The sequence below is a fragment of the Canis lupus genome, chromosome 23, assembly GCF_003254725.2.
Source record: "Canis lupus dingo isolate Sandy chromosome 23, ASM325472v2, whole genome shotgun sequence".
Lineage (NCBI taxonomy): Eukaryota > Metazoa > Chordata > Mammalia > Carnivora > Canidae > Canis > Canis lupus.
Genome location: NC_064265.1, coordinates 46,358,206 through 46,383,763, shown reverse-complemented (window position 1 = coordinate 46,383,763; position 25,558 = coordinate 46,358,206). Strand labels below are relative to the sequence as shown.

General features: G+C 36.3%; 1 protein-coding gene and 1 pseudogene across 2 annotated transcripts; one reads left to right on the top strand and one right to left on the bottom strand.

The window, feature by feature from the left end:
- Nucleotides 1–2,189: 2,189 nt before the first annotated feature.
- AADACL2 (arylacetamide deacetylase like 2) lies at nt 2,190–24,932 on the bottom strand. Of its 2 annotated transcripts, XM_025436186.3 has the most exons (6): nt 24,868–24,932; nt 24,617–24,681; nt 21,697–21,919; nt 16,696–16,765; nt 14,265–14,436; nt 2,190–3,177 (listed from the first exon to the last, which is right to left on the bottom strand). In XM_025436186.3, exons 2-6 carry the CDS (start codon nt 24,617–24,619, stop codon nt 2,569–2,571), a joined length of 1,077 nt encoding a protein of 358 aa, XP_025291971.3. In that variant the 5' UTR covers nt 24,620–24,681; nt 24,868–24,932; the 3' UTR covers nt 2,190–2,568. The 2 variants fall into 2 exon arrangements, with proteins under 2 accessions (XP_025291971.3, XP_025291970.3); XM_025436185.3 differs by having other exon boundaries at nt 24,617–24,927.
- LOC112652576 (dynamin-3-like) lies at nt 4,793–12,400 on the top strand (annotated as a pseudogene).
- Nucleotides 24,933–25,558: the final 626 nt, after the last annotated feature.

Sequence of the window (25,558 nt, the reverse complement as noted above, 5' to 3'; positions counted from 1 at the left end):
TTCCCTCCCCAAATTAGGAAAGTTTAATTCTGTGGCACAGAGTACTGTTTCTGATTCTTTATTTTGTGGTGAGTTCTTCTTTCTAGTCATTTTTCTCAGTGCAGAGTGGCTGTATGAACAGGCTATATCAGGAATATCAACCATGACCTAGGTAAATTTCACCCTACATGATTCTGCTGAGGTCAGAAACCAGAAATTGAAAACAAAGATCAGAATGCAATAAAACAAAAGGACAACTAAAATGAAAAACAAATTTTAAAACAAAGTAGTAAAAAATAAAAAGCCAGGAATCCTAAAGAAGAGAGAAAAAAAAAAGAAGAAAAAAATGGGGGGTACTGGGAGATGGTGGTGGTGATGAAGTTGTAGTGGAGGGAGAATGTAGTCTACCTGAGGGGTCCTAAAGGGTTATCCTCTTGTTTCTGAGTATATTAAGTTCTGTATGTTAAAAGATGCTCAGTCCCAAATTTACATAAACCAGTACTTGTAGAAGGCCCCAACATTGACCACCAAAACATAAATGAGATAAATGAGGGGGGGCAGAATGGGAATGGGGAATCTCACAGAATGAACCAGCATGGTATACTACTTGGTTATGGGTGCATGCTGGTCATGTTTTAACTTCTGCCATTGTAGAACAAAATGAGGCAGAGAAAACAAAACACACACACACACACACACACACACACACACACAAACATATCTTGTATAACTCCCAAAATTAAGTTGAGTATGTTGAAGGGAATCTAGAAGTGGAAAATAAATCTAGGACCTGTAATTGTAGAAATAGGAAAGTCAAAAAGGAAGCATCTTAAAAATGAAGAGATGGTAAAATATTGTAGTGAAGGTGGGAAAAGAGAAAAAAAATAGAAATTTACAGTCTGATATCAAAATGAGTTGTACTGGAAAAAGGAAGAGAAAAAAAAAGGAGGGGTACCCTCTGGTTCCATATACTGTAAATTCCTTGACTTCCCCTGGAGCTTTCCAGAGCTGCTCAGTCCAGAACTTGCTCTTCCCCTGTCCTTCCAGCTGGTCTTCTGGGGGAGGGGTTGCTGGGCTCTCCCCAGGGTGCCCCTCCTCTCCTAGTGACCCTGGGGGACTGGAGGCCCCACTGCCCCTCCTGGGATCCTGCCCAAGTTCCCTGATGAGTTCCTTTCCCTCTGGGAAGAATCCGGGGTGGGTTTTTTAAAGTTCCTGTTTCTCCAGGGCTGGGCTCTCCTGTCAGGGGCTCCTCATGCCCCCCCACCACTGGATTATTATTTTTTTCCGCCTTCCTACCTTGTTAGAAGTGAGAACTCTTCTCCCTGTAGGGTTCCTGCTGTTCTCTCTTTAAATCTCAGGTCGAATTCATAGGTTTTCAGGAAGGTTTGAAAGTCATCCAGGTAAGTTGGTGGGGCCAGGTGACTTGGGGACCCTACTTCTTCGCCCTCTTCTCCAACACCTATTTTTAACTTCTTAACCTGATTCAATTGGTTATATTTAATATCCAAGATTCATACTACTGTACTACAGATTGTTTTCACAGCAATGAATCTTTAGTTTTAATTTATGGTTTCACTCAACAAATGGCTTGTAGAAGTGATTTCTTATTTTGGTATTTTGAAATGACATATTTGACAGTTTAAAAAAAAACTGTTCACTCTATACTGAGTTGGGCTACACTGTTGAGTACATATTTAGATTAGAATGAATTATAATGTTGATCTGTTGCCTTTTTAAAATGTAACATTTGACAGAAAATGTGAAAATAAAGGTCTTCCAAAATATATCTAAATTCTAGTTCCTATAAATGTTACTTTACATGGGGAAAAAGACAGGTATTTGCAAATGTAATTAAATAAGGATATTGAGATGGGGATGTTACGTTGGATTACTTTGGTGGACCCTAAATGCAAACACATGTATCTTTCTAAAAGGGAGGCAGAGGAGGCCACGTAAAGATGGAGCAGAGAAAGATTTGAAGATGCTAACTTTCAAGATAAAATAATCTGGCTACACCAAGGAATACTGGCAGATGAAAGAGGCAAACAGCCTCATCTAAAGTCTCCAGAGGGAGTGTGGCTCTTGGTGGCAGCTTGATTTTGTGACAACCCCCCCGCCCCCCCACCCCAGGACACTTAAGAGAAAATACTTCTGTTGTGTTAAGCCATTAGATTTGTAGTAATATGTTACAACACAGAAAAGTAATCAAATTACCTCATACTTTTTTTTTTAATTTTTCCTCTTCCCACTCACTATTGTATTTTCTGCGTCTGCCTGGAAACAATCTTGTCTAACTTGCCAGTAACCATTCTTATTTCTCAACTTTAATAGGTGCCGGTCCCTACTGGGATCAACATAATCAATTATAAATGAAGGGATTAAATGCATTTTACACATGCAGATTCTGTGAATCTGAAAAATCAACCAGTTCAAGGACATACAGTAACTTATAACTAACTTAAATATAGATTCAGATAACACAAATTACATTATTCTTGACACTACAACTACAAAAAAATCACAAATTACAATCTGTTACCTGATGGCCAAGTATATAAATATTTATAAATATGTATATGTCATGCATATTTATAAATTCTTATCTAGCCAACTAATATACATATCTCTTATCCTGAGACCTACATGTAAATACAGTGGTGGTGTCATAAATGATAAAGCTGCATGGATTCCATTCTCAATATGGTCATGAGTAACTTGAACTCCAACATTTTGAAGTCTTGAAACATACATAAGTCCATCATCCCTCACAATATCATATTGACAGGTAAGAATATAGGTATAGGTTGGTGGCAAATTCTGTAACAGGGAATCATTGGCTAGTAAGGGTGATATTCTAATATCCATAAGTCCTGGAAATGAAAAATTATGTTTTCCAAGAATTGGTTCAGTATAAACATAACCCTTCCTATACTTCTCGGGTAAAAGAGTGCTCCAATTAACAAACTGAAACAGATGTCTTGATTCCTGAGGCATATGTTCATTTCTTCTCATCGCCTCGACAAATGTTTCATCCTTGGTGAGATATAAACTCACAAGTTTTATGGCCAAGTCCCTTGGTAGAATTATACCATGCTCATTTTCTTGGTGAGATGGCAGATAAGAATCAATTATCTGTAAGGAAGGGTAAAGTAAAGCTTGTATCTTGATTTTATGTTTAAATCCAGTGTCTGTCTGGACCTGAAAAAACATAATGATGTCCTATAAGCAAAGACCTCTGAAACACCACGAGGAAGGAATTTAATAATTTAAGCAATCTTGTGATAAATCTATACAAATTGATGTGATATTATAGCTATTTTCACAATATTTATAATGTCTTTCAGTGGTATGGAAAAATGTCAAACTCATTTCAACAGTAAAGTCTTAAAAATGTTGGTTACGTGTGCGAGAAAGGGAGAAGATACAAACTCTCAGTTACAAAATGAGTAAGTCCTGGGGATGTAATGTATAACATGGTTGACTAGTCAATTATCCAAAGTTTGTATATTTGAATGCTGTGAAGATAGTAAACCTTAAAAGTTCTTATCACAAGAAATACAATTTGTAGTCATACATGATAATAGATGTTAACTAGATTTACTGTGCTGCCAGTTTGCAATATGTACAAATATCTAATTATCATGCTGTACATCTGAAACTAATATGTTATATATAAATTATATATCTACAAATTTTTTTAAAAAATAGACATATGGGCTGTACCCAAGAGCAATTTGAGAGACTGGGAACAATGGACATAGTGAGCTCCTCAATCTGAGGTAGTGACAGAGGTAGTAGTTGTGACAGTAGTGGCTTCATAACCACTAACAGCATAAACCCTCCTAGATTTGCTTTAGCAAATTGATGATTTATTGTCAATTGGGTTGGTACATAAAAGGGGTTCAGTACAGTGAGCAAAGGAGAATAAAATAGAGGGATGGGGGAGAGGGAAATATATACATATAATGTTGTTTTTGTCAAAAATCACCAATGCAAATAACCCAAGTAGTGTCTTCCTGGGGAAATTGACAGTATATAGAAGTTTGTGAAAATTCCTGACTCAAAAAAACCACAGTGAATAGAAGAAATAGATGTAATTACTAAATAATATTTTATCTTTATCTTAAAGTTTAAAAATTAAAATTAAAAATTAATATTACAATGAAAATATTTTAAAACTTTTTAAAGTTTAAAATAATATTATTTGGCTATTAAGTATGTTCCCAACTGTACATTTTAAGAAATATATTTAAGTGCAAAAGTACACAGACAAAAAGAAAAAGAAAAAAAAAAAGCCAGTTAATAGGTAACTTACCTTCTGAAAAAATGGTAATACTTGGAAAACAAAGGGATAAAATTGATTTTTTTTAAAAACTTGTTGATATTTACAGTTTGACATGCAAGGAGAAAATGTGTAATATTTGACAAGGAGCCCTTTTTTCTTTTTCTTTCTTCCTAAGATTTTATTTACTCATGAGAGACACAGAGAGAGGCAGAGACATAGGCAGAGGGAGAAGCAGGCTCCCTGTGCGGAGCCTGATGCAGGACTTCACATTCTGGGACCCTGGGATCACAACCTAAGCTGAAGGTAGATTCTCAATCACTGAGCCACCCAGGTGTCCCAGGAGCCTTTTCTAGAGGTGAAGGGTGTCCTGAGGTTCACCTATGACCCTGTGGACCATAGGCAAAACTTTGAAATAACCTCCAGGGAGCAAGTGTCTCAGCTAGAGCATGGCATCTGAGACAATGGCATCTGGACAAATGAAAAAACCTGCTGCTGCCCTAAGTGCAACACACCTCAGGATCCAGTCCTATGTACCTACAAGTCAATCTTTCACCACAGCAGCCAGCTAAACCCAAAAGAGTGAAAAAACTGAACTGCGAGAGGTACCTCAGAAAGGGGCATTGTATCCTATCACCTCCAGGATGCTTTTCCAAAGTGCTAGAGGTTTCACAAGTTTAGAATGAAAATGAGCCAAAACAGTGTTTTCTGAATGAAACTTCTAAGTCTCTCCCAAGTGCCCTCAGGTCGATGATTTACTGAGCAAAAGTCCACCATTAACATCCCACTGCCAAAATCCCAAACCTAGACAAAGAAACAAACAGCACCACATACACAGGGAGAGGGCAAAAAGGAACCTACCAACACCCTTATCTGGCTCTCACCGCCCTCTCTGGAATGTTAGATGAAATAAGTTTTCCCACAAAAGTGACACCACTTACCACCTCTATGTCCCCATTACATCATTTGTTGCTTGGCCATTCACTGCCGCTTCCCATCCCCTGTCATCCTTTGAAGCTCATTTCAAAGTTAACCCCCTTCATTATATTGAAAGAGCACCTGCTGGTCAGATTCTCCAACTTTGGCAATTTTTCCCTGTTATCAGTCTGGTATGAATCTTCTCAGATGTTTTCTACACGTTTTATGTACATTAATAGTCACATATGTATGATTATGCCTGTGAGTACCTGACCAAAGTTCACTTCTCTTTCTCTAAACTCCTCTCAACTTCCAAAAAGCTCTCTACCTCTTTAAGGTCAATGATCATTTTCCCCTTATATTACAAAAATATACATAATGGATCTTTCTGCTGGATTTTGAGTTCCACAAGTGCTGATAATATCTAACTTATCATTGTATCTCTTACTGAGTCTAAAATACTGAAATGTTCAATATAGTATAGAAAAGGCAGAGAAATGAATAAATCAATATCACTGCTCAGTTTATAATGCTCTGACGAGGACACTATCCTTAGAATCAGAAATCAGAGGCTGTAAGAAGCAGTAAGAGACATATAACAAATAGGTCCCAACAATAACACTGAATTATTGAATTATCTATAGCTCTGTTCTTTCCTTCTTAGACCCATATGGACTCAAAGACAACTAGCTGATCAGAGTGCAAAAGTGCAAATGAGCATTGATACTGATCCATAAACATTACTACCAAAAGCCCTGAGTGGACCGACCTTTAACAGAAAAGTGATTCTTACATGAATGGATATGAATTTCTCATTTCATATGGACCTAACTGCAACTCATATGTACCTGAATGCAGAAAATGTATAAGACATTTATCTCAGGACACTATTATTATTTTGAAAAGAACAAGAATGAAAATACAAAGTCAAAAAAAATTGAGAGAACATGTCTTGCTTGTTGCAGTATCCTTTGAGGTTTAAACACTGGTAATGTTTCTTGAATTGTCCGTTTAAATTTTTATTTTTCAGTATAAGAAAGACCTTTGGTAACTCAGTAAAAGGCTATGGAATGTGCTCAACAAAGCCCATCCTTATTCTTAATCCTTTTCAATAATTAACAGTATTTCAAGGAGAACACAATGGATAGGATGCATTTGAACTTCCCTTTTATACTTAAGTACCATTAATCCTAAATTCATGAAAACTACAATAGAATTCTCCCACATATAAACTATTCCCTCTGCCCTTCTTTTACTAAACCATGCAATTTGAGTCTCTAACTGGTTTTTCAAGTTACAGTTCATGCCACTGATAGGACTATCATGAGAGTAGTTTATTACCACCATGGTAAAGACTGATCTCCTAAGTCTGCATATTTGGGAACAAAATTTGGAACCAGTTCATAAAAGACTTCTCATCATGCTAAAAAGCTTGGAGTGACATGTGGGTCAGAGCTATTTTCACTCCTACATGAAACCTACTTGTTATATGTCTCTTACTGCTTCTTACATCCTGTGATTTCTGGTTCTAAGGATAGTGTCCTCTTAAGAGCATTATTGATTTATTCATTTCTCTGCTTTTTTAATACTACACGTTGAACATTTCACTACAACCAACCCCTATGAGTTGGGACTGGTGGCTGAGTGGTAGCCGATAGCAAAGTCAGAGAAAAGATGCTTCATGACTTTATGCCCTGTGCACAGAGGCCAATATCAGTCTACGGACTCAATGGCTTTGAAGCCCATTCAGAGCAGTTGTCTGTCAGATACTTATATCTGACATAAGGCCTGCTCCAGATAGTGTGAAGCATTACTGAATTCTCTCCCTTTCCCCAGATGCCCAAAGACCATCTATTAAGGCATGGCACTTTCCTAGAAAATAGTAGGTTCTTCCTGCCAAGGGCACATACAAGAGTTCCTGACTGAGTCCCTCATTATCCACTATCCTTTTCAAACCAGTCACTGGTTTTGCAAGGGTCCTTACTATCTCCTCCCTGGTCTGGATGTGTGTTATTCAAAGTCCTGCATGTTCACAGCAACTTATCCATTGCCTGTCATCCACAGAAGGAGAGACTGTGTGCAAAATATTAACTTATACATAGAATTCCTACACCGCTAGTACTAAGTCTTATTCACCAAACTTAGCAGATCTACTATTTTCAACCAGGTAAATCCAGTTCCACAGCAACTATGATGTTCCTCCCACTAATTTTCCTTTTCATTGACCACCCCCCACCCTACCTCACACCCAATTTCACCAATACACAGACAGCCAGTGAGTATTTGTGGGAACAATGAACCATTATGAAGGAATTCTGATATGAGAGGCCTTTTGGTCTCATTCTAGGGCGCATGTTCCAACGACACTGGGAGCTGGAGAACTCCCACGTGGAGCCTGCTATAGTCTGAATGTTTATGTTCCTCTAAGTTCATATTTTGAAAAATCTAATGACCAAGGTGATGGTATTAGTCAGTGGGGTGTCTGGAAGGTATTTAGGTCACTGGAGTGTAACTTTCCTGAATGGGATGAACATACTTATAAAAGAAGGCTCAGAGAGTTAGCTTGCCCTTTCCACCACATGAGGATATAATGAGAAGCTTGCAACCTGGAAGAGGGCCCTCATCAGACCATCCTGGTGCCCTGATATCAGACTTCTAGCCTCCAGAACTGTGAGAGATAAATTTCTATGGTTTATAAGTAACGCAGTATCTGCTATTATTTTTGAGCAGCCCAAATGGATTAATACAGAATCCTTCAAAAAGCCCAAAATAATCAACTTGCTTTCCTCCTTAAGGATTTATCCATATTATTATCTCAAATTAAGAAGATGTTTATGACTCGAATAAATAAAAATAAGGCATAAGTTACTTTAAAATTAAGTTGGATGAGATGGTGATGAAATTGCATTTAAATGCTATGATTAAAATTTTAATATTTGTTCCTTTAAATTAAAAATTAAGGGACTATGTCCAGAAAAGTTTCCTTGATTGTAGTGATTATTCAGATCCTTGTGACTGGCCACCAACTTTAGTGATTTTAGGACACATTATGTGATATTGCCAGAAAGTCTTCAGGAGAAATGTCTTCATTTCCTTTTCAATAATTAAAACATAATTGAAAAATAGACAAAGTCCACAAAACAAAATTATAGAAGAATCTATTTGACTTCTTAATCCATGAGACCAGCTTTTTATATTGTGAATTCTATATGTTTTTTTTTCTTTTTTGGTATACATACTGGAAAAACAAGTTGAATATATCCTCTTGAAGTCTTCTCAGAGTACAGAACAATATTGATCTCTCAGTGATAGATTCTTATTGAAACTGAGTTTTTCAGGCCATCAATCTTTAACATATTATTAAGCACAAGGTCATGAGACTTTGGGGGGAAAAAGGTTTATAATATTTACAAAGTAAAAGTTGATTTTGATGACCCAGATAAAGAACCAATCTAGTATGGGGAATAAAACTTTTGGATTAAAATATAACTCACATAGGAAGTTTAGCAGACTGTGAATAAGTAGCTTAAAGTATGATCATAAAAATAAACAAGAAAGCGTAAAGGAAGTCACCTTTTTTATGTAATTTAAGCTTATTGAGTTCTGACACAGCATTTCCAGTTGTAATAATCTCTTTGATCAGATATATCAGCAAGTTAAACAGATACTATATTCTTGTATAATTATCTAATTCAAAGAAAGGAATAATGTCAAATTTTAATTCACTGTAAGACAACTTGTACTGTCCACAAATTTTACTGAGAATTGCATCTGGTTTTGGTGGCTATGTTAATATTTAGGATTGCCCTGCTGGAAAGCAATGAGAGGTCTTCACATCTTGATGAATCTCTAGGACTATACCTGTCTTCATTTCAAAAGCTTTCCTCATTTACTAAGCCTGGGAAATATTACAATATGTAAACAGAAATTAGAGGTGTAGCAAGGTGCTTCTTGATTTGGTAATTACTGGATAGTTTTCAGAATTTCAAAGTCCATAAAACCAGTTTTAGGTGAAATTCAAGATTAGATTGCTAGGGGCACCTGGGGAGCTCAGCTGGTTAAGCACCTACCTTCAGCTCAGGCCATGATCCCAGAGTCCTAGGATCGAGCCCTGCATCGGGCTCCCTGTTCAGCAAGAAACCTGCTTCTCCCTCTGCCTGATGCTCCCCTGCTTGTGCTCTCTCTCTCTCTGTCAAATAAATAAATAAAATCTTAAAAAAAGATTAAATTTCTATATGATGTGTCATAGCAATTAATAATGTAAAAAAGGGGATAGTCTGCAATTTTCATTCCCCACCACACGTCCCACCCTATCCCAGCAAGATCTTTCAAATAAGTGATATATTATTTCAAATACACAGAAAATTAGTTCAGGTCAGAAGAGGCCTCAGGAATCAACAAGTCTAATGGTATGCAAGTTTTCTTTTTGGTAATGAAATTCTCTTTTATTTTTTTTCCCCTAAGAAAATGTATATAGAACTCTAAACATGAAGGGGATTAAAGTGAAACATCTTGGGCTGAAGGGAAGCCCAGGGTGTAGATTAAAGGTGAAGCCTTGCTAACAATTGCCATTCTGGCTCTACAGTAGGGCTTTGTAAATGTATGTGGTAATACAGAGAAATATATATGCATAGGTATATGTACATGCTCATACGTATATACATATATATTTGTATATGTGTATATATAAAATATTAATATGTGTGTGAATATAATTTTCCTGTAAGTAGTCTAACTTGATTATTTTATTTTCATTCTTAAAAGGAAATAATTTTTTTTTAAAAGAGGGATATTGCAGGTTTCATGGAAATTTGGGAAGATAATCTATTCCCTGCTTGTGTTAAATCTAACTTTTATCAACCTACCTAGAGTAACTAAAGTGCTCACAGGAGATCAGTCACCAGATAGTGAGTATCCAATCAGAGAAATAATTAGGCAGTTCATCATTCAGGAGAGCTGACTTTGGCTGTTGCCCTAGCCAATATTAACCTTACAAACTCAAATCACTGAAGCTAGCTAAAGATGCTGATCATCAAGGTCTGAGAACCCCTGGAATCATCACCAAACTAGACCTTACAGATGAAGAAAGAGATGCCAGGGGTGTCCTAGAAAATAAGATACTGCCTCTTCACAGGGGTTACGTGAGAGGGTAAACAGAAGCTAAAAGAACATCATATGGTTTCACTCATACGGGGAATATAAGAAATAGTGAGAGGCAAAGGAGGGGAACTGAAGGGGAAAAATTAGAGAAGGTGACAAATCATGAGAGACTCCTAACTCTGGGAAACAAAGGGTTGCGGAAGGGAATGTGAGTGGGGGAGATGGGGTGACTGGGTGACGGGCACTGAGGGGGGCACCTGGTGGGATGAGCACTGGGTGTTATACTACTGTATGCTGGCAAATCAAATTTCAATAAAAAAAAAAAGAACACAGGTAGAAAGAAGGACATAAAGGCTGCCATATTGACAGACAAGAATCTGCTTCTCTCACACCCACCTCACAAACATATTGCTGATCAGATGGAGACCCCATACCTGCAGAAGCCCCTTAATCAGCAAAATACCAACCACATTTGAGATACTCTGCCAAACTTCAGAAAGAAATGATAAGGGCAGTTGCTTTCCACACAACACAAAGTAGAAACCTAAAAAAAACCTTCGAGCCAGAAAATCCTATCAGGAAGACCAAAGCATTGCTACAGATAGATCAACATTTGCTGCAGACTCTGAGAAGAGAATCAAAGGGTTAGGGGATCAAGTAGATACTCTGGAACTCTCAAGAAGTGCTAAAATAAATTGTATTTTTATGAAGGCTTTTCTTCAAAGATTGTAAAGATGGAGTTCAAGTAGAAAGAATTGTGAAGAGGAATATCCTATGCAATCAAAAACATACACTGTATCAGGACAGGGTTGTTTTCTACAGACATGGCAGTCCAAGAAATAGTCAAAAGACGAATTGCAAAGCTGAGAGGGCCTTCCTTGAAGAGTGTAGATCTGGTAACACAAAAATTAATCAACACTGTCAAGATACCCCTCAAAATGGCAAACTTTCCCAGACCCTGAGACGAAATGGAAAGGCTTGTTGCTAACCACATTTGACAGCAAGAAGTCAAAACAAAGCATTAGGTACTACTATTGATTGACACCCAAGTCTCCTACATCAACGCCAAACAGGAAGAGATTTCATTAACTTTGCAAATGCTCAGCAGAGGAGCAGTCAAGTTAGCAAGAAAAATACAAATGGAAATTAGGGTAATTTGCAGGGAGTAGCTAGCCACCAGCATCACTGGCATCATACAGGGAGGCTCTAAAGGATATTGGTTTGTCCTTACCACTGAGTTTTTCCTCATACAAAGATGACAAGGAAAAAGAAAAGAAGTATACACTTCCCCTGGCAAACCTGGAAGTTTGGGATGTGGACTTTTTGTCTAGCAAATACATGTTTCAATTCTTTAATAAAGAACAAAAGAATGTATACAAAGATTGTTGCTCTCTTGAGCTGGCCTGTGATTCACTGGAGGATGTAGGCAGCTGGAAGACCTCCCTACTAAGAACTGAAGTTTGTGCTTATGAATCTTTAACTGCAAATAATGAGGCTAGCCAAGCAGAAATCTTTTCCATGGATGCACAAGTGGAGAGACAAGTGAGGACCTTTCATAACCTAGTAGACTTCTACATATCTGCCATCCCAACATGTGATGACATCAAATTCCAAAAGTGAAAATATACCTTATAGTCAATAGTGTTAAAGCATTTATAACTTCAGAGCTCTTAGCGCAGTTATATTCTTCCGAGGACCAAAATACTCTGATGGAGGAACCTGCTGAGCATGCTCAGCACTGAGATGAGATGTTTCAAATGCACCAAACCCTTAAAGAAGCCTTTGTGAGCATTGATGACATCAACATAGCACTCCCTTCCCCCCAACTCTGCTTCCTGTGGATGACTTCTGGAAACAGCAGTCCTGCAGTTCACCACCTCCAAGCCTCACAGCCCAAAGGAGGCAGACATCAAGTGCTCCCCTCACGTGGCCTACATGGCCCAATCCAACCAAAGGTCTGCTCCTGTCATTCTGTTCCTAGACCCTGGTCCCACTGGGGAGCTCTCCCAGTTCCATTCCAGTGGGCCCCTCACCTCTTTTTCCCAATAGCAGCAACTCATTGGAACATCTCTGCAAATTCCCTCTCAGCTCACAGGGGCCCCTCCCAGTGTCCTGAATTAGTCCCCCAAATTTTGAGTGAGGACAAACCCACACACAATTCTTATGAGTGTCTCTTTGTGTACCTAACATCAAGCTTTCGTGTCATGAATGAAGAAGCTGCCAATCCTTGGAGACTTGGGCTCAAGAAACATAGATGATAATTGACTTGTGCAACTAGCCTGTGTCTGAATTCTCTACAATCACATCCTGGAAATGACCTAACTTATTCCCTCCTTCAGAGCCCTCTAAAAGTTTGACTTTAACCAACTGTCATTTGAACAAATGATGAATTTATGTTGTGATTTCTGACTTCAGCTGTGAGCTTTCTGCTTTCCTCACCATTCTTCTCCATTAAAGAACAAATAAATTTATGATTAGGTATTCTGAAAAAAAAAAAAACAGAGAAGTTGGAATGCTTCCCAAATGATTGAATGAGGCTGTGACAAGAACTTTTTAAAAAAAATAGGTATCAATCCCTCAAATCTTTAATTTTAGCAAATGGAAACCAGTAATATATAAAAATTTGTCATCATGACCAAGTGAGGCTCATGTCTGGAATGTAAGCATAATTTTACATCTGAAAATCAATTCACATAATTTACCATGTTAAAAGAATAAGGGAAAGAAATAACAAGTCATGTGTGTTTCACAGTCATGCATCAATAGATGCATTAAAAACATTTAGGAAATTGGGGGTACCTGGGTGGCTTAGTTAGTTAAGCATCCAACTCCTGGTTTCAGCTCAGGTCCTGAACTCAGGGTGCTTAATGCTCAGCATGGAGTCTGCTTGTCCTGTCCCTTTCCCTCCCATTCTGCTCCTCCCTAGCCTGTTTACTCACTGGAGATCTCTCTCTCTCTCTCTCTCTCTCTCTCAAATAAATAAATAGATAGATAGATAGATAGATAGATAGATAGATAGATAGATAAATATCTTTAAAAAATTAGCAAATTTAATACCTATTTGTGCAAACACCATCTGCAAACTAGGAATAGAAAGGACTTCTTCAATCAACAAAAGCCAATTATGAAAAGCCTTCAGTTAACATCATATTTATTAGTGAAATATTGAACGATTTCCTCTTCAGATTTCCTCCTAAGCTATCAGAGCAAGACAACTGTATTCAATATCATCCTGAAAGCCCTAGGCAGTGCACCAATTAAGAAAAGTATAAAGGGTGGAAAGAAGGAATTAAAACTATTTCTAGTAGTGGAAGATAAGATTATGTAGAAAATTCTGGAAAATGTTTTTTAAAATATTGTAATTTATAAGTGGAACTTATAAAGATATGACTGTAAAAGGCCAATGTAAAAATCAAATTTCTATATACTGTCAAAGAAATGTTTGAAAAATACTATTTTACGTGAAAAATTTCCAAATAACTCAGGAATAAATTGAAAAAAGATTTGTAAGATATCTACACTGAAAAAGTAAAATAGTATTGAGGAAATTGAAGAGAATCTAAATAAAATATGAGCTATACCATGTGCTTTAATTGGAAGTATTAATATTATATTATTATTATATCAGTATCAATATTATCCTCAAATCTATAGATTCAATGCGTTACCAATCAAAATACAATCAGCCTTTCTATTTTAGAAATTGACAAGATATCCCAACATTTTGGTGGAAAAGATTTAGAGTAGTCGAAATAATTTTGAAGAAAGAACAAAGCTGAAGTCAAAGTAATACCAATGGAACAGAAGAGAGGGTTCAGAAATAGTCATATTATGGTAAATTGATTTTAGACTCAAGCATCACTGTAATCCAATGAGAAAGGATGGTCTTTTCAACAAATGTTGCTGGAAGAACTGGTTATCTGTATAAGAAAAAAAAAATGCGTTTTAAACTTAACCTCTCAGAATAAAGACAAATAAAACATACCTGTTGAGTCACTCCTGCTGCCAAACCGGCCCCAGAACTGTCTCCTGAAATACAGATTCGTGTAGGATCTACTCCGTATTTTGCAAGAATTTCATCTTGGAGAAAAAACTTGACTGCAGCGAGGCAATCTTCAAACTGAACTGGAAAGTGGTGTTGAGGAGCTAATCTATAACTTAAAAAAAATTCATTTTAAAAGTACCATTTATGGTTAGATCTTTCCAAGTAGCTTTTAAATACCAAATAAATGCAATTTAACACCAGTCTCTGTTGTTTAATCTTCCAAATATCAAACCTGAATTTTTCCACTGGCTCCTTATTCTTTGAAAAAAAATGAGAATTGGTATAAAGGTTTTCAACCTTGTGTCTAAGTTCCCTGGATAGCATTGTATGTGAGGAGTAGGGGATATTATGAACTCTCTAAACTGTAAGCATAATTTTTAGTCCGAGCACATTTTGGATCAGAGATACTCTACAACTTATATCATCTTCTCAATGTAACTGATGATCCAAACATTAAAAAAGCACCATGGACTTTTGAAGGCAGCAGATCTAAGAGAATATTCTAGGCAAAATGTTATATTTTTTCAAGGTCACTTAGGTAAAAATTCTACATGCTTACAATGTACAGACCTCACTATGGATAATGCCCAGGGTTGATTTTAGATGAAAATTTTGAAGTATAAATAATATTTTAAATATGCCAGGGAGGTTGCTTGTTTCTGATAAATACATTCACAAAGCAAACTACCACACCATTCTTTTGATGGATATAAGTGGCTTTTTCCCCCTCTATATGTGGAGCAGTAAAAATAGAATAATTCTATTAGCTATTATCTATCAGGACTTTTTCTTTTTGCTCTTCAGAATAAAAAATTTGTATTTAATATTAAATGTTGATGAGATAATACTTAAAATTTTATGATAAATATATTTAGAAAGTCCTAAACAAAGTATAGGTTAAACACATCCCAAAGATGTTGGTATCTATTACTTTCAATGCAGTAGGTTTAGACTTCTTTAGGGCAAAGAACAACACAAATTATAAGGATTTAATAGGATATATATGTCAGACACAAACATATCACTATATTAAAATAGATTTAAAGTGAGAAGGTTTAGATTACTTCAAAAGCTATGAAGGTAAGGGGTGTCTGGGTGGCTCAGTTGGTTAAGAGTCTGGCCTTGGATCAGGTCATGATCTCAGGGTTCCAGAATCAAGCCCCATATCAGGCTCCCTGTTCAGTGCAGAGTCTGTCTCTGCCTCCCCCACCCAGCTCATTCTCCCTCTCTAATAAATAAAATCTTAAAAAAAAAAAAAAAAGAGCTATAGAGGTAAAAAAAGAAAAAAAAATGTAATGTCCTCGTATTATAAATTAGAAGTACCCTTGAAAATAGGAAGTGTAGGAATGCCTGGGTGGCTCAGCGGTTGAGTGTTTGCCTTTGGCCGAGGGCCTGATCCTAGAGACCCAGGAATGAGTCCTATATCAGGCTCCCTGCATGGAGCCTGCTTCTCCCTCTGCCTGTGTCTGCCTCTCTCTTTCTCTCTCATGAATGAATAAATAAATAAAATCTTAAAAAAAAAAAAAGAAAAGAAAAGAAAATAGGAACTGTAGGTACTGAAAGTGGCCAAAATGACAACATTGATGATCACTCTTTTGGTGATCAAATTGTCACTTTAGTTGTTTTTCTGAACATTCATAGCTTCCTAGCTACAAAAACAAAACAAAGCAAAAAACCTGTCACTATAGCCTTTAAGAACTATTAGATTGGAATTCTCTAAGTATGTTTTTGTTACTATGGACTAGGGGAGAGGGGTAAGAAAAAAATTACTCTTGGAGATGTCAGCTTCAGAAATTTATACTGTACCATTCTAAGAAAGTAATGAACTGTCCTGAGACATTCTGATATTTTCTAGCAAAATCCAGAACGTAAGATCATTTTTCCTGAGAGTGGCTCAAGATTCTTAGCTGATCCCAATCTTTATCCCCCACATTACTCCAAATAAGAATTATAACAAAATAATTTTTGTTTGCCAACCCAAACACAACCTACCATCCCAAATGTGTAAAAATTCATTTATTTCTATCTGTTACCGGAGATACAAATTGGGACTTGAATTCTACACATCTAAAGCAACAGTGTTTCCACAAATGCTCACTCAAGAATGTCACTCAGAGATTCACATAATCCAAGAAGAATATGAGATACTGGATTCTTTTGGGTCCAAAAATAGGGGTAATTTAAGTTAAGCTTAAATTAACTTAAATAAATTTAAGTTAATAATTTCATGGTCTATGTTGCAATGGTGACAAATAAAATAGATTAATTTTTTAAAAGTTATATCTGAGTATAGTTGACTTGATTTGGAAATCAAACCTCTACTTGATAAAGGCAAAAAAATCATAGTAACCAAAGAAAATCAATCTCTTACTCCACTCCTACAACAACAGAATCGAGTTTGTTTGCAGTCCATCTGTTCAAGGAGTCAAAACCCGCATTTTCTGAAATGAAAAAATAAATGTCAAAGTACTCTCTGTAATTAAACAGCAACAGAAATGCTTATAGCTGTGAACTTGGAAAGAAATGCGATTTGGGTGTGTTATATAGGAACTTATATTTCCCACCCCATTTCTATGCAGAGGGACCAGAATCAGCATGAAACACTCTGCAGGAGTTTCTTCTCAGGCACTGTCTCCAGAGATGGAAGGATGTCTAGGCAGAGTGGTGGTTTTGAGGAAGAGAAACTAGGCTAAGCCCATTCTAATTTTTCTCTTTTCATCTGCTACCTATACACAAGGAGCCTGACCCCTGAGAACCTTCTGTGGCTTGTTGCATTTTATTCTGCTTGTTCCTTCAGGCAGCAAGTTTCATAAGGAGGAGGTGCGTGATTGATCAACAGGGCCAGCCACTATAGATGAGTTAATCTAACTCAAGAGTGTCATAATACCTAAATACACATTCTCCAAAACCTTCTTTGGAAATAATGGTTATGCTTTGACTGTCACTCACTCGAATCTTGTGTATGATCTTCAAGCTCAGAATTCAGGGGAGAAATAATAGATGTACTGATTCTCTAAAACCACAGCACTCAGTAATATGGTTCTTTGAATCTCCAAATTCTTTTAGTATGCCACATTATAAAATGTTGCAATAACCTTAGTATCTGAGACAGAGTCTTAAGGAAAAACAACTAAATTTTGGGAGAGCCTCTGGCAAGTCAGGATGTGGACTTAAATGTACATATCCATTTTGGCACACATGGCACACAAACCATAATTCATCTCCCGAGTACACACGCATATCTCATCCCAGGTACTTCCAAATCCAATTTCCCAATGCCCTGGCCACAAAACATTGTCAACTCTATGACATCTGCTACATCTGCTATTACTTTAGTTACTACAAGACCCTAGAAATTCAGAAAATTCTAGAGCTGTGATCAAATTCCAGACTTTTCCAAGATGCTTCCTGCACATTAACAAAACTTCAAATTAAAAACTAATTAAATACTGGGAGTGAATACCATGAAAACAGAAAAGTAAGTCAGCGAGTCTTGTAGGTAGAAAAATAATGTTTTCATTAAAGATTTAGTTGATGATTTGCAAGACGAAGCCATGGGTAGATGAACACCAAAATGTACAAGAACCCTCTGAAAGTCCCTCAATGATTTATTTCAAACCTGTCTTTATTTTTTATTTCCCAATACTTTCCACTTATCTTGCAACAAAGTCAGTTTAAGTGTTTTGTTTCCCATTCTTTATCTCCAGCTGTCTTAACTCACTATATTTCCTGATAAAATTTGTTGGTTCATGTTTTTCTTTCTTCTATGTCCAATTATTGAATTTATATCACTTGAAGAACCCAGGTAGAAACAAAAAGATATTAGGATAGATGTCAAAAACAACAACCACAGTTCTATGTAAAAAAAAAAAAAATCTACTAAAGAAATATCTTCTTATACTTCTTAGCTTTCAGCAAGTCTAATGGAGAAAAAAAAAATAGGAAGCTTGGGAAACAAAGAAAGGAAACTGAAATTTATAAATACCAGACAATAGTTAAAATGTCTAGTCCTGACCTGTCACAAAATAGAAAGTTTCTCAATCTACGAACAAATAATGTGCAAATATAAAGCCAAGACCAGAAAAAATACACAACTGAAATTCAGCTGAGCAAGAAATTGGAATGTGTGTCCTAAATAATAATTCACATATTTTTAGGAATTGCAGATCACAATCATTGCATATGTCAATGAAGGGGTAATCAATCTGATATTCAGAAGCACTTCTAAGTATGTTTCCAACAAAGTATTTTTCCCATCTGTGAGCATTTCTCTTGTGCTCATTGAAGTTCCAGGTAAAATATATATATATATATGGATACTTGGATATTTCATAGACTTTATAAAAGCTCTAATGGCACTAATACGTCTCTTTAGAGAAAAATGAGGTCAAATTGATATTTAATTTATCTTCTTATATATCTTATAATATCTTATAATGTATTTTATAAAGGAAGCAAAGTATTCCAACCACCCTAATGTCTGATATAAATTAAATTACAAGTGAAATCTAATTTGTTGAAAAGATTAAGGAGGTGAAAACGATATAAAAGGACTGGGAAAACATTTTGACTAATAATCCCTCTAGTGAACAACCACAGAATTTCCTTTTAGTAATCTAGTATATTTTTTTTTTCTCAAGACATTTATTTTTTGAACATTCATTGTATGGAAAATGCTTTGGTAGATGCAAAGAGGTGATTCTACTTCCTGGAGAGATGCTAACTGAGCACGCAACACAATTATAAAACAAAACAAAAAAAAAATGATTGTTGCCATCAGGTAAACACATGATGCAATGGGCCCCATAGCAACATTACTAAAACCTTTTAAAGCCAGGGAAGACTAGGGGCACCTGGATGACTCAGTCAGTTTAGCATCAGCCGTGGGCTCGGGTCATGATCTCAGGGTCTGTGATCAAGGCCCTGTCAGGCTCCATGCTCAGCGGGAAGTCTGCTGCTTCTCCTGCTCCTTCGCCTACTCGTGCTCTCTCTCTCTCTCAAGTAAATAGATAAAATCCTTAAGGAAAAACAAAAAAAGCCAGAGAGACTACATACACACATACACACACACTTACCTACAAAATGATACTTTATCTGAACATAAAAGGGTAAGCAGAAGTTTTATTAAAATAAGCTAGGAAGGATATTCTAGAAAAGCATACCAGAGATCAAAATAAGAATTCACAGAGAGTTTGGGAACTAAATATAGCTTAGTATGGTTGAAACAAAATTATGAAGGGTAGCGTTAGTAAGAAAAGTTAAAAATGTAAGAACCTGGAAACCTGAACAATATGCTAATGGTCTAGATATATGATGAAAGTCACTGAAGAGTTTAGTCAATATAAATCATATAACCATATTTGCACGTTAGAAAGATCCAGCACACTAAGTGTAGAAAATGAACTAAGATTGAGCAGGAAAGAGACAGACAGAGACATCAAAAGGAATGTATGTAAAAGATCATGAGGTACTAAGTTGTGCTAAGGAAGTCAAAATGGAAGTTCAGAAGTGAAATAAATAGGATATGGTAATTTGATGTGAGTATCAAAGAACTGTAAATAATTAACCATAACTGCTATTTACTGAGAGCTTTCAGGTATTGGTTTAGATGGATGGTGTTTTTTTTTTTTTTTTCTGAAGCCATTTGGACATAAGACAATAAATTGTGTATGGTCCTATTGAACTGAAATGTCTGTGATTTGTCCAGTATGTAAATGTCTAAGTGATATTTGTATATATGGGTCCAGGACTCAGGAATACTATCAGACAAGCATATTCAGGACTGGATGTCAGCAGAAGAAGAGAAGGGATTAGAAAAGAGGGTGTGTAGAATCGAAACCCAAAGGTAGGGAGAGAATTCTGGGAGACAAGAATATTTATGAAGAGTAAATATGGAAAATCTCTTATTTTCTTTGGTTTGTTTTTAAAGATCGTATGTATGCATGTATTTGTGAGAGAGAGAGAGAAAAAGCATAAGCAGGGGGAGGAAGAGGGACAAGCACACTCCAAGATGAGCACAGAGCCCAATGTGGGTCTTGATCTCATGACTCTGAGATCATGACCTGAGCTGAAACCAAGAGTTGGAAGCCTAACCAACTGAGCCACCTGGGCACCCCTGCCTTGTTTTGAGATGAGAGACGAGAGAGAAAGATGAGAAAACAAGGAATGGCAGAGGAAATCGAGGAGATACTTTGTCAGAGAAAAAGGGAGGACCACTGCATGTCAAAGAGAAAAGACTAGTCTTCAGCCAATGTAGTGTATTGTAGAGATCAAAAAATTAATTAAAGGTGGGAAAATAAGAGGATAGGGAAGGACTAGAGCCTATAGGGCATAGAAATGGGAAGTGAAAATGAGACTGATTAATTACACTGAAGAGCATGTTCTGGGGCATCTGGGTTGTTAAGCGCCTGCCTTCGGCTCAGGTCATGATCCTGGGGTCATGGGATCAAGCCCCTTGTCGGGCTCCCTGCTCAGAGGAGAGTCTGCTTCTCCCTCTCTCTCTGCCTCTGCCCCTGCTCATGTACCCATTCTCTCTCTCTCTCTCTCTCTCTCTCTCTCTCTATCTCTGACTCAAATGAATAAATAAAATCTTAAAAAAAAAAAAGAGAACCAAATGAGGCTTAGAGAAAGGCAAAAGATTAAAAAAATCATTTATTACCTGTTTATATTTTCTTCAATTCTATTCAGTTTTTAATTAAATAGAATAGTGACTCCTTATGTATGAGCACCATTGTATCACAGGGTTTTCCAAAGTTCCATAAAAGAAAATACATTTCTGTTTTCTGTTTTGGACCTGCTATATATGCCTCTTAGAATGATCACCAAAGGTAAATAGGGAAACTAGACTTCATCAGGAGAATTTATTATACCATAGGTCTATTTTGTGTTTTCCTTTAAGAATCAAGACTAGCTACCATTCTAAGTTTCATCACTGTTGGCATTACTGTTATCAGCAACTGCAAATTCGACCTTGTAGCAACCAACAGTGTATGACTCTGATTTATCATTTAAAACATCTGCATCCTTTCAATGTTTCTGCTCCCAAATATATTCTTATCCCAAAGAAAACAAGTTGTATTAGTTGACTCATTCATATCCTACTTTCATCTGATATGAGCTATGCAATATAAAAGCTGATAAGAAAATGCTTAGCAAAACCAAACCAAACCAAAACTGAAATAACCATCTCCATGTCTTTTTTTTTTTTTTTTTTTTTTTTTTGCCAAACATATGTCTGTGTCTATCTCTCTACGGGATATCTAATACTTACAGCTACACTTATAACTATTGTATATAAGTATTCATATATGAAACAGTTCTTATATCAAAAATACACAGCCAGTTGTAGTTTTTCCTCATATGATTAACTTACTGAAGCTTCCAAAACAAAATGCACCACCGTGAATATAGATTACAGCTCGTCTTGGGGCGTCTGACTTTCTCTTTGGCAAGTACACACGCACTGGAACGCCAGAAAATTCTGTATCCATCACTGTGACATTCTCATCTGAAACTGGTTGGGTTTCATCCAGTCTGAATAACATGGAAACAAGCTCTTCATATTTTATAATACCCATACGTTCAATACACATACCCTGTAAAGCAAAACAACATTGAACATTTTCATCCTTAAGTAACATCAAAAGCACCTGAAGAGAAAAGAAAAAAGAAACAAACAAGCAAATAGAATGTTTGTAACAATTATTTCCAAATAATACTGCATGGATCTTATTCCATAATCCTGTCGAAAATCCCACATATTCTATATTTTAGATTAGTAACTGGTCATTCAAAAGCTTTCAGTTTACTGGCATTTTTTTTAATGCCAGTTGTAATGATATCCTAATTGTAAAAATTCTTGTCTGAAAAATGTCCAGGTCTTGTACCACCTTTTCTTTTTTTTTTTGTTTTTTGTTTTTTGTTTTTTGTTTTGTAGGCATGTTGCATTTTTCTTCTTTATGGTTCACTTTATTTAATCTGAAATTTTAAAGGTTGTCTTATGACCGCACTACTAATTATTTAAATGCCCTGGTTTTCAACTCCAGATAGATTTGTGTCCTTTACCCCCACTCCCTGTCCCTCAAATCTCATATTTGAGATCACTGAAGAAAGCTCTTCCGGTATTTCTGACAACTTTTCTAGGATCTTTGTGATGTGTCAATGGACAGTTTATTCAAAAGAAGAACCTTAACAATTATATGGTCAATAAATAGTACATTAAAGAGCCTTTATTCCTACAATTATTTCCCAGAGTTTAAGGTATGACAGGGTCTCAGAGAACGCCTAATGCCTATACTTTGGTGATAAGAAAGTATACAGAAGCTCTTAAATTGCAGCCAAGAAATGTCAAAACCAAATCTGCACCCATTTTTCTAGACCAGCCTCTTAGACTATCACTTACTGACTATACAACGGGGAGCAAATTGCTCTCTACTTCAATTTTTCTAATGTCTACAATAATAAAAATAACAACAACAAATTCCTCAGTGGGTTGTAGGATTTAAGTGAATTAATGTACACAGAGGAGGGCCTAGCACATGCGTGCATTCAATAAGTGTGTCTTACTTAAGTATTCTTCACTAATAAAAATTCTTTTTTTTAAAGATTTTATTTATTTATTCATGAAAGACACAGAGAGGCAGAGACACAGGCAGAGGGAGAAGCAGGCTCCATGCAGGGAGCCCGATGTGGGACTCGATCCCGGGTCTCCAGGATCACACCCCAGGCTGCAGGCAGCGCCAAACTCCTCGCCACCAGGGTTGCCCAGTATCCCCATTTTATATGTGTATTTAAAAAAGGAAGTTAAAAAAATAAAAATAAAAAATAATAAAAAAGGAAGTTTTTCAAGGTTGGACATGCTTTCTTCAACCAAACTCAGCCTTCCAATTTAGCATATGAGAGACATAGCAATGCATTTTATTTATCAAGGTTACTTTCTCAAAAACTTTAATTTTCACTTCCCTTTTACACATTAAAGAATTCATTTTTCTTCCTGGTATCCCAACTTTGATTTATGAAATTCGATACTGAGAAGAACAGAACTCTTTTCTCTAGAACAGCCAATGACTGTTAATTTTACTAGAATGGTCTTTAAATACACAGATGATTTTCTTGTTATCTTTTGAAAAAATAAAGAACCACCCATATACAATATAAAATCTTTAAAGTGTTTAATTTTATTGTAGATGGGAAATGGTGAGAATAATCTGTAGCTGAAAAAGGAAAAGCCTTCATGGAGCTGTTACTTGCTTATCCACACCTACTTTCATGTTACATTAAGTCCAGGGGGAAGAGCATTGGAGGAAGAGACGGTTATGGCAAAGTTCTGTGCTGCTACAAGTGATCAGAGAGGTACATATCAGGGCTTAGCAGACACAGGCAGGAGTTGGCCATGATTTCATAGAACTGCTGTCTGCTATAGGAAGTACCAGGGGATGGCTTCTCCCTCTGTTATCATCGATGGCTCTCTCTTCTCTAATCATTCACTGCTGCTAGGTTCTCCTTTCAGCTTCTTATTGTTTCTGTCATCAAAGAACCTTTTTGGGAGCCTTTTCGCTCTGCAGAAAGAGTATGAGCTTTGAAATGAGGCTTTTGTGGGTTCAAATTCTGAATGTGTCCCTTTCTAGCTGCAGGAGCTCCTCTGAACTTTTTCTTCCTCTGTGAATGGGTATAAATAATCAGAAGATGGGATGGGGGATGCACAGAGGTATATATTATAGAAACCCTATATATTCCAAAAGCTCAAAAATGCTAGCTTCTAACTATATCTCGCCTTTACCAAGGAGCTATTTTAGCTCAAATTCATAATCAACCTCCTATATTTCAAGTCAGACAATCTCTGAAACCTAGCAATTTAGAATTAAAAATAGCCAATGGAAACATTGAAATAGAGCCCTAAATTAACATCAAGTAGCTACAAACACCTATACTATTTATCTGTATAATATATCTAAGTAAAACAACCAGAATCTCAAATGTATCAAATATAACTCAAACACAAGTTATCAAGTAAACTTCAAAGCTTTTCCCTTTAACAATACTACTTACGCGTAACACAATATACACAATCTTTACAGTTAGATATAAACTCCTCAGAAGCAAGAATTCTGTCTCTGTTTGCTCAGATGTAGATGCAGCAAGTCTTATTTAGTTAAATTTATGTAATTGATGTCTTCTAACAAAGAAGCGATGGTTATTTATAAAACAGCAATTACTAAAAAGTTCACAAGCACAGATTTTTAGTCAACAAGGCATTACAATATCCAGAAAGAAAAAAAAAATGTTAATCTTACCATAAATGTGAAGGTTTTAGCAATTGTAGCTAAGGCCACTACTTTCCAGTACTCTTCAATGTCATCTGGTAGGGAGATATACAAATGAGAGGCGAAGAGAGCACAAAACAGCCCCAAACAGAGAGCTTTGAATCCCATGCTAGTCCTTTCTCCAACCTCCTGACAATGCTGAGGTTAAAGTACTTCCATTAAATACTAATAAGTAGCAGAACAACTATAGATTGGAAACCCCTTTGGGTATATGTGATCACCTTAACAGCGTGTATTTTTAACTCAAAAGTTATTGCATCAGTGGTGACTTGTTTTTGAAATAAACAGATTCTGAGACAGATTTTGTAATATCGTAGTCGGTGCTTATTTTGTAACAATTAACAACTTTTTGTAACAATTTTACAACTTTGTAAAAATTTGTAAAATTTTAACAGTTTTTGTAACAATTAACAACTCCCACAGTGTTTCTTCATCCTGCCATAATGTCATCATTATCAAGTAACTTAGTTGTGAAATCAGAGCCTATATGAGAGCTCTTAATACACCATAAAGTGAAATTTTGTGAATGGTTGTTTGCATCATTTTGTAGGAAGAGACTTTAAAAAAAAATTAGTGGACACTTAGTCAAAGTCCAGGTTTGTTCAACTAGCATGGATTACCACATTAATAGACCCTGTGTGCTATGGTAGATCAAACTTTGAGCCGAAAGATAAGGCATGTGAAGGCATGTCCATATGCCATTGTTCATCAGGTTGGAACTGTATAGTCTTAGGTAACACAAGGCTCAGTATAAACATCTAGGAAACACTTCTTTTTTTTTTTTTTTTTTTAATGATTGTTCAGTGACTTTGTTCTTATGGTGGTAAATTTTTAAAATCAATCTAGACCAAGTAGCCTAGTGTAGCAGGCAATATTGAGTGCAGATATTGGACTTCTGCTTGCTGCAACCAG

What these genes read in the sequence shown, in the direction of transcription:
- AADACL2 (XM_025436185.3), bottom strand. Translation starts at nt 24,754, where the DNA reads ATGGGATTCAAAGCTCTCTGTTTGGGGCTGTTTTGTGCTCTCTTCGCC. An exon ending in TCTGTTGTTGTAGGAGTGGA is followed by an intron (nt 14,437 to 16,695) that starts GTAAGAGATTGA and finishes ATTTTTTTTAAG; the next exon opens with TTATAGATTAGCTCCTCAAC. An exon ending in CAGCAGGAGTGACTCAACAG is followed by an intron (nt 3,178 to 14,264) that starts GTATGTTTTATT and finishes ATGTTTTTTCAG; the next exon opens with GTCCAGACAGACACTGGATT.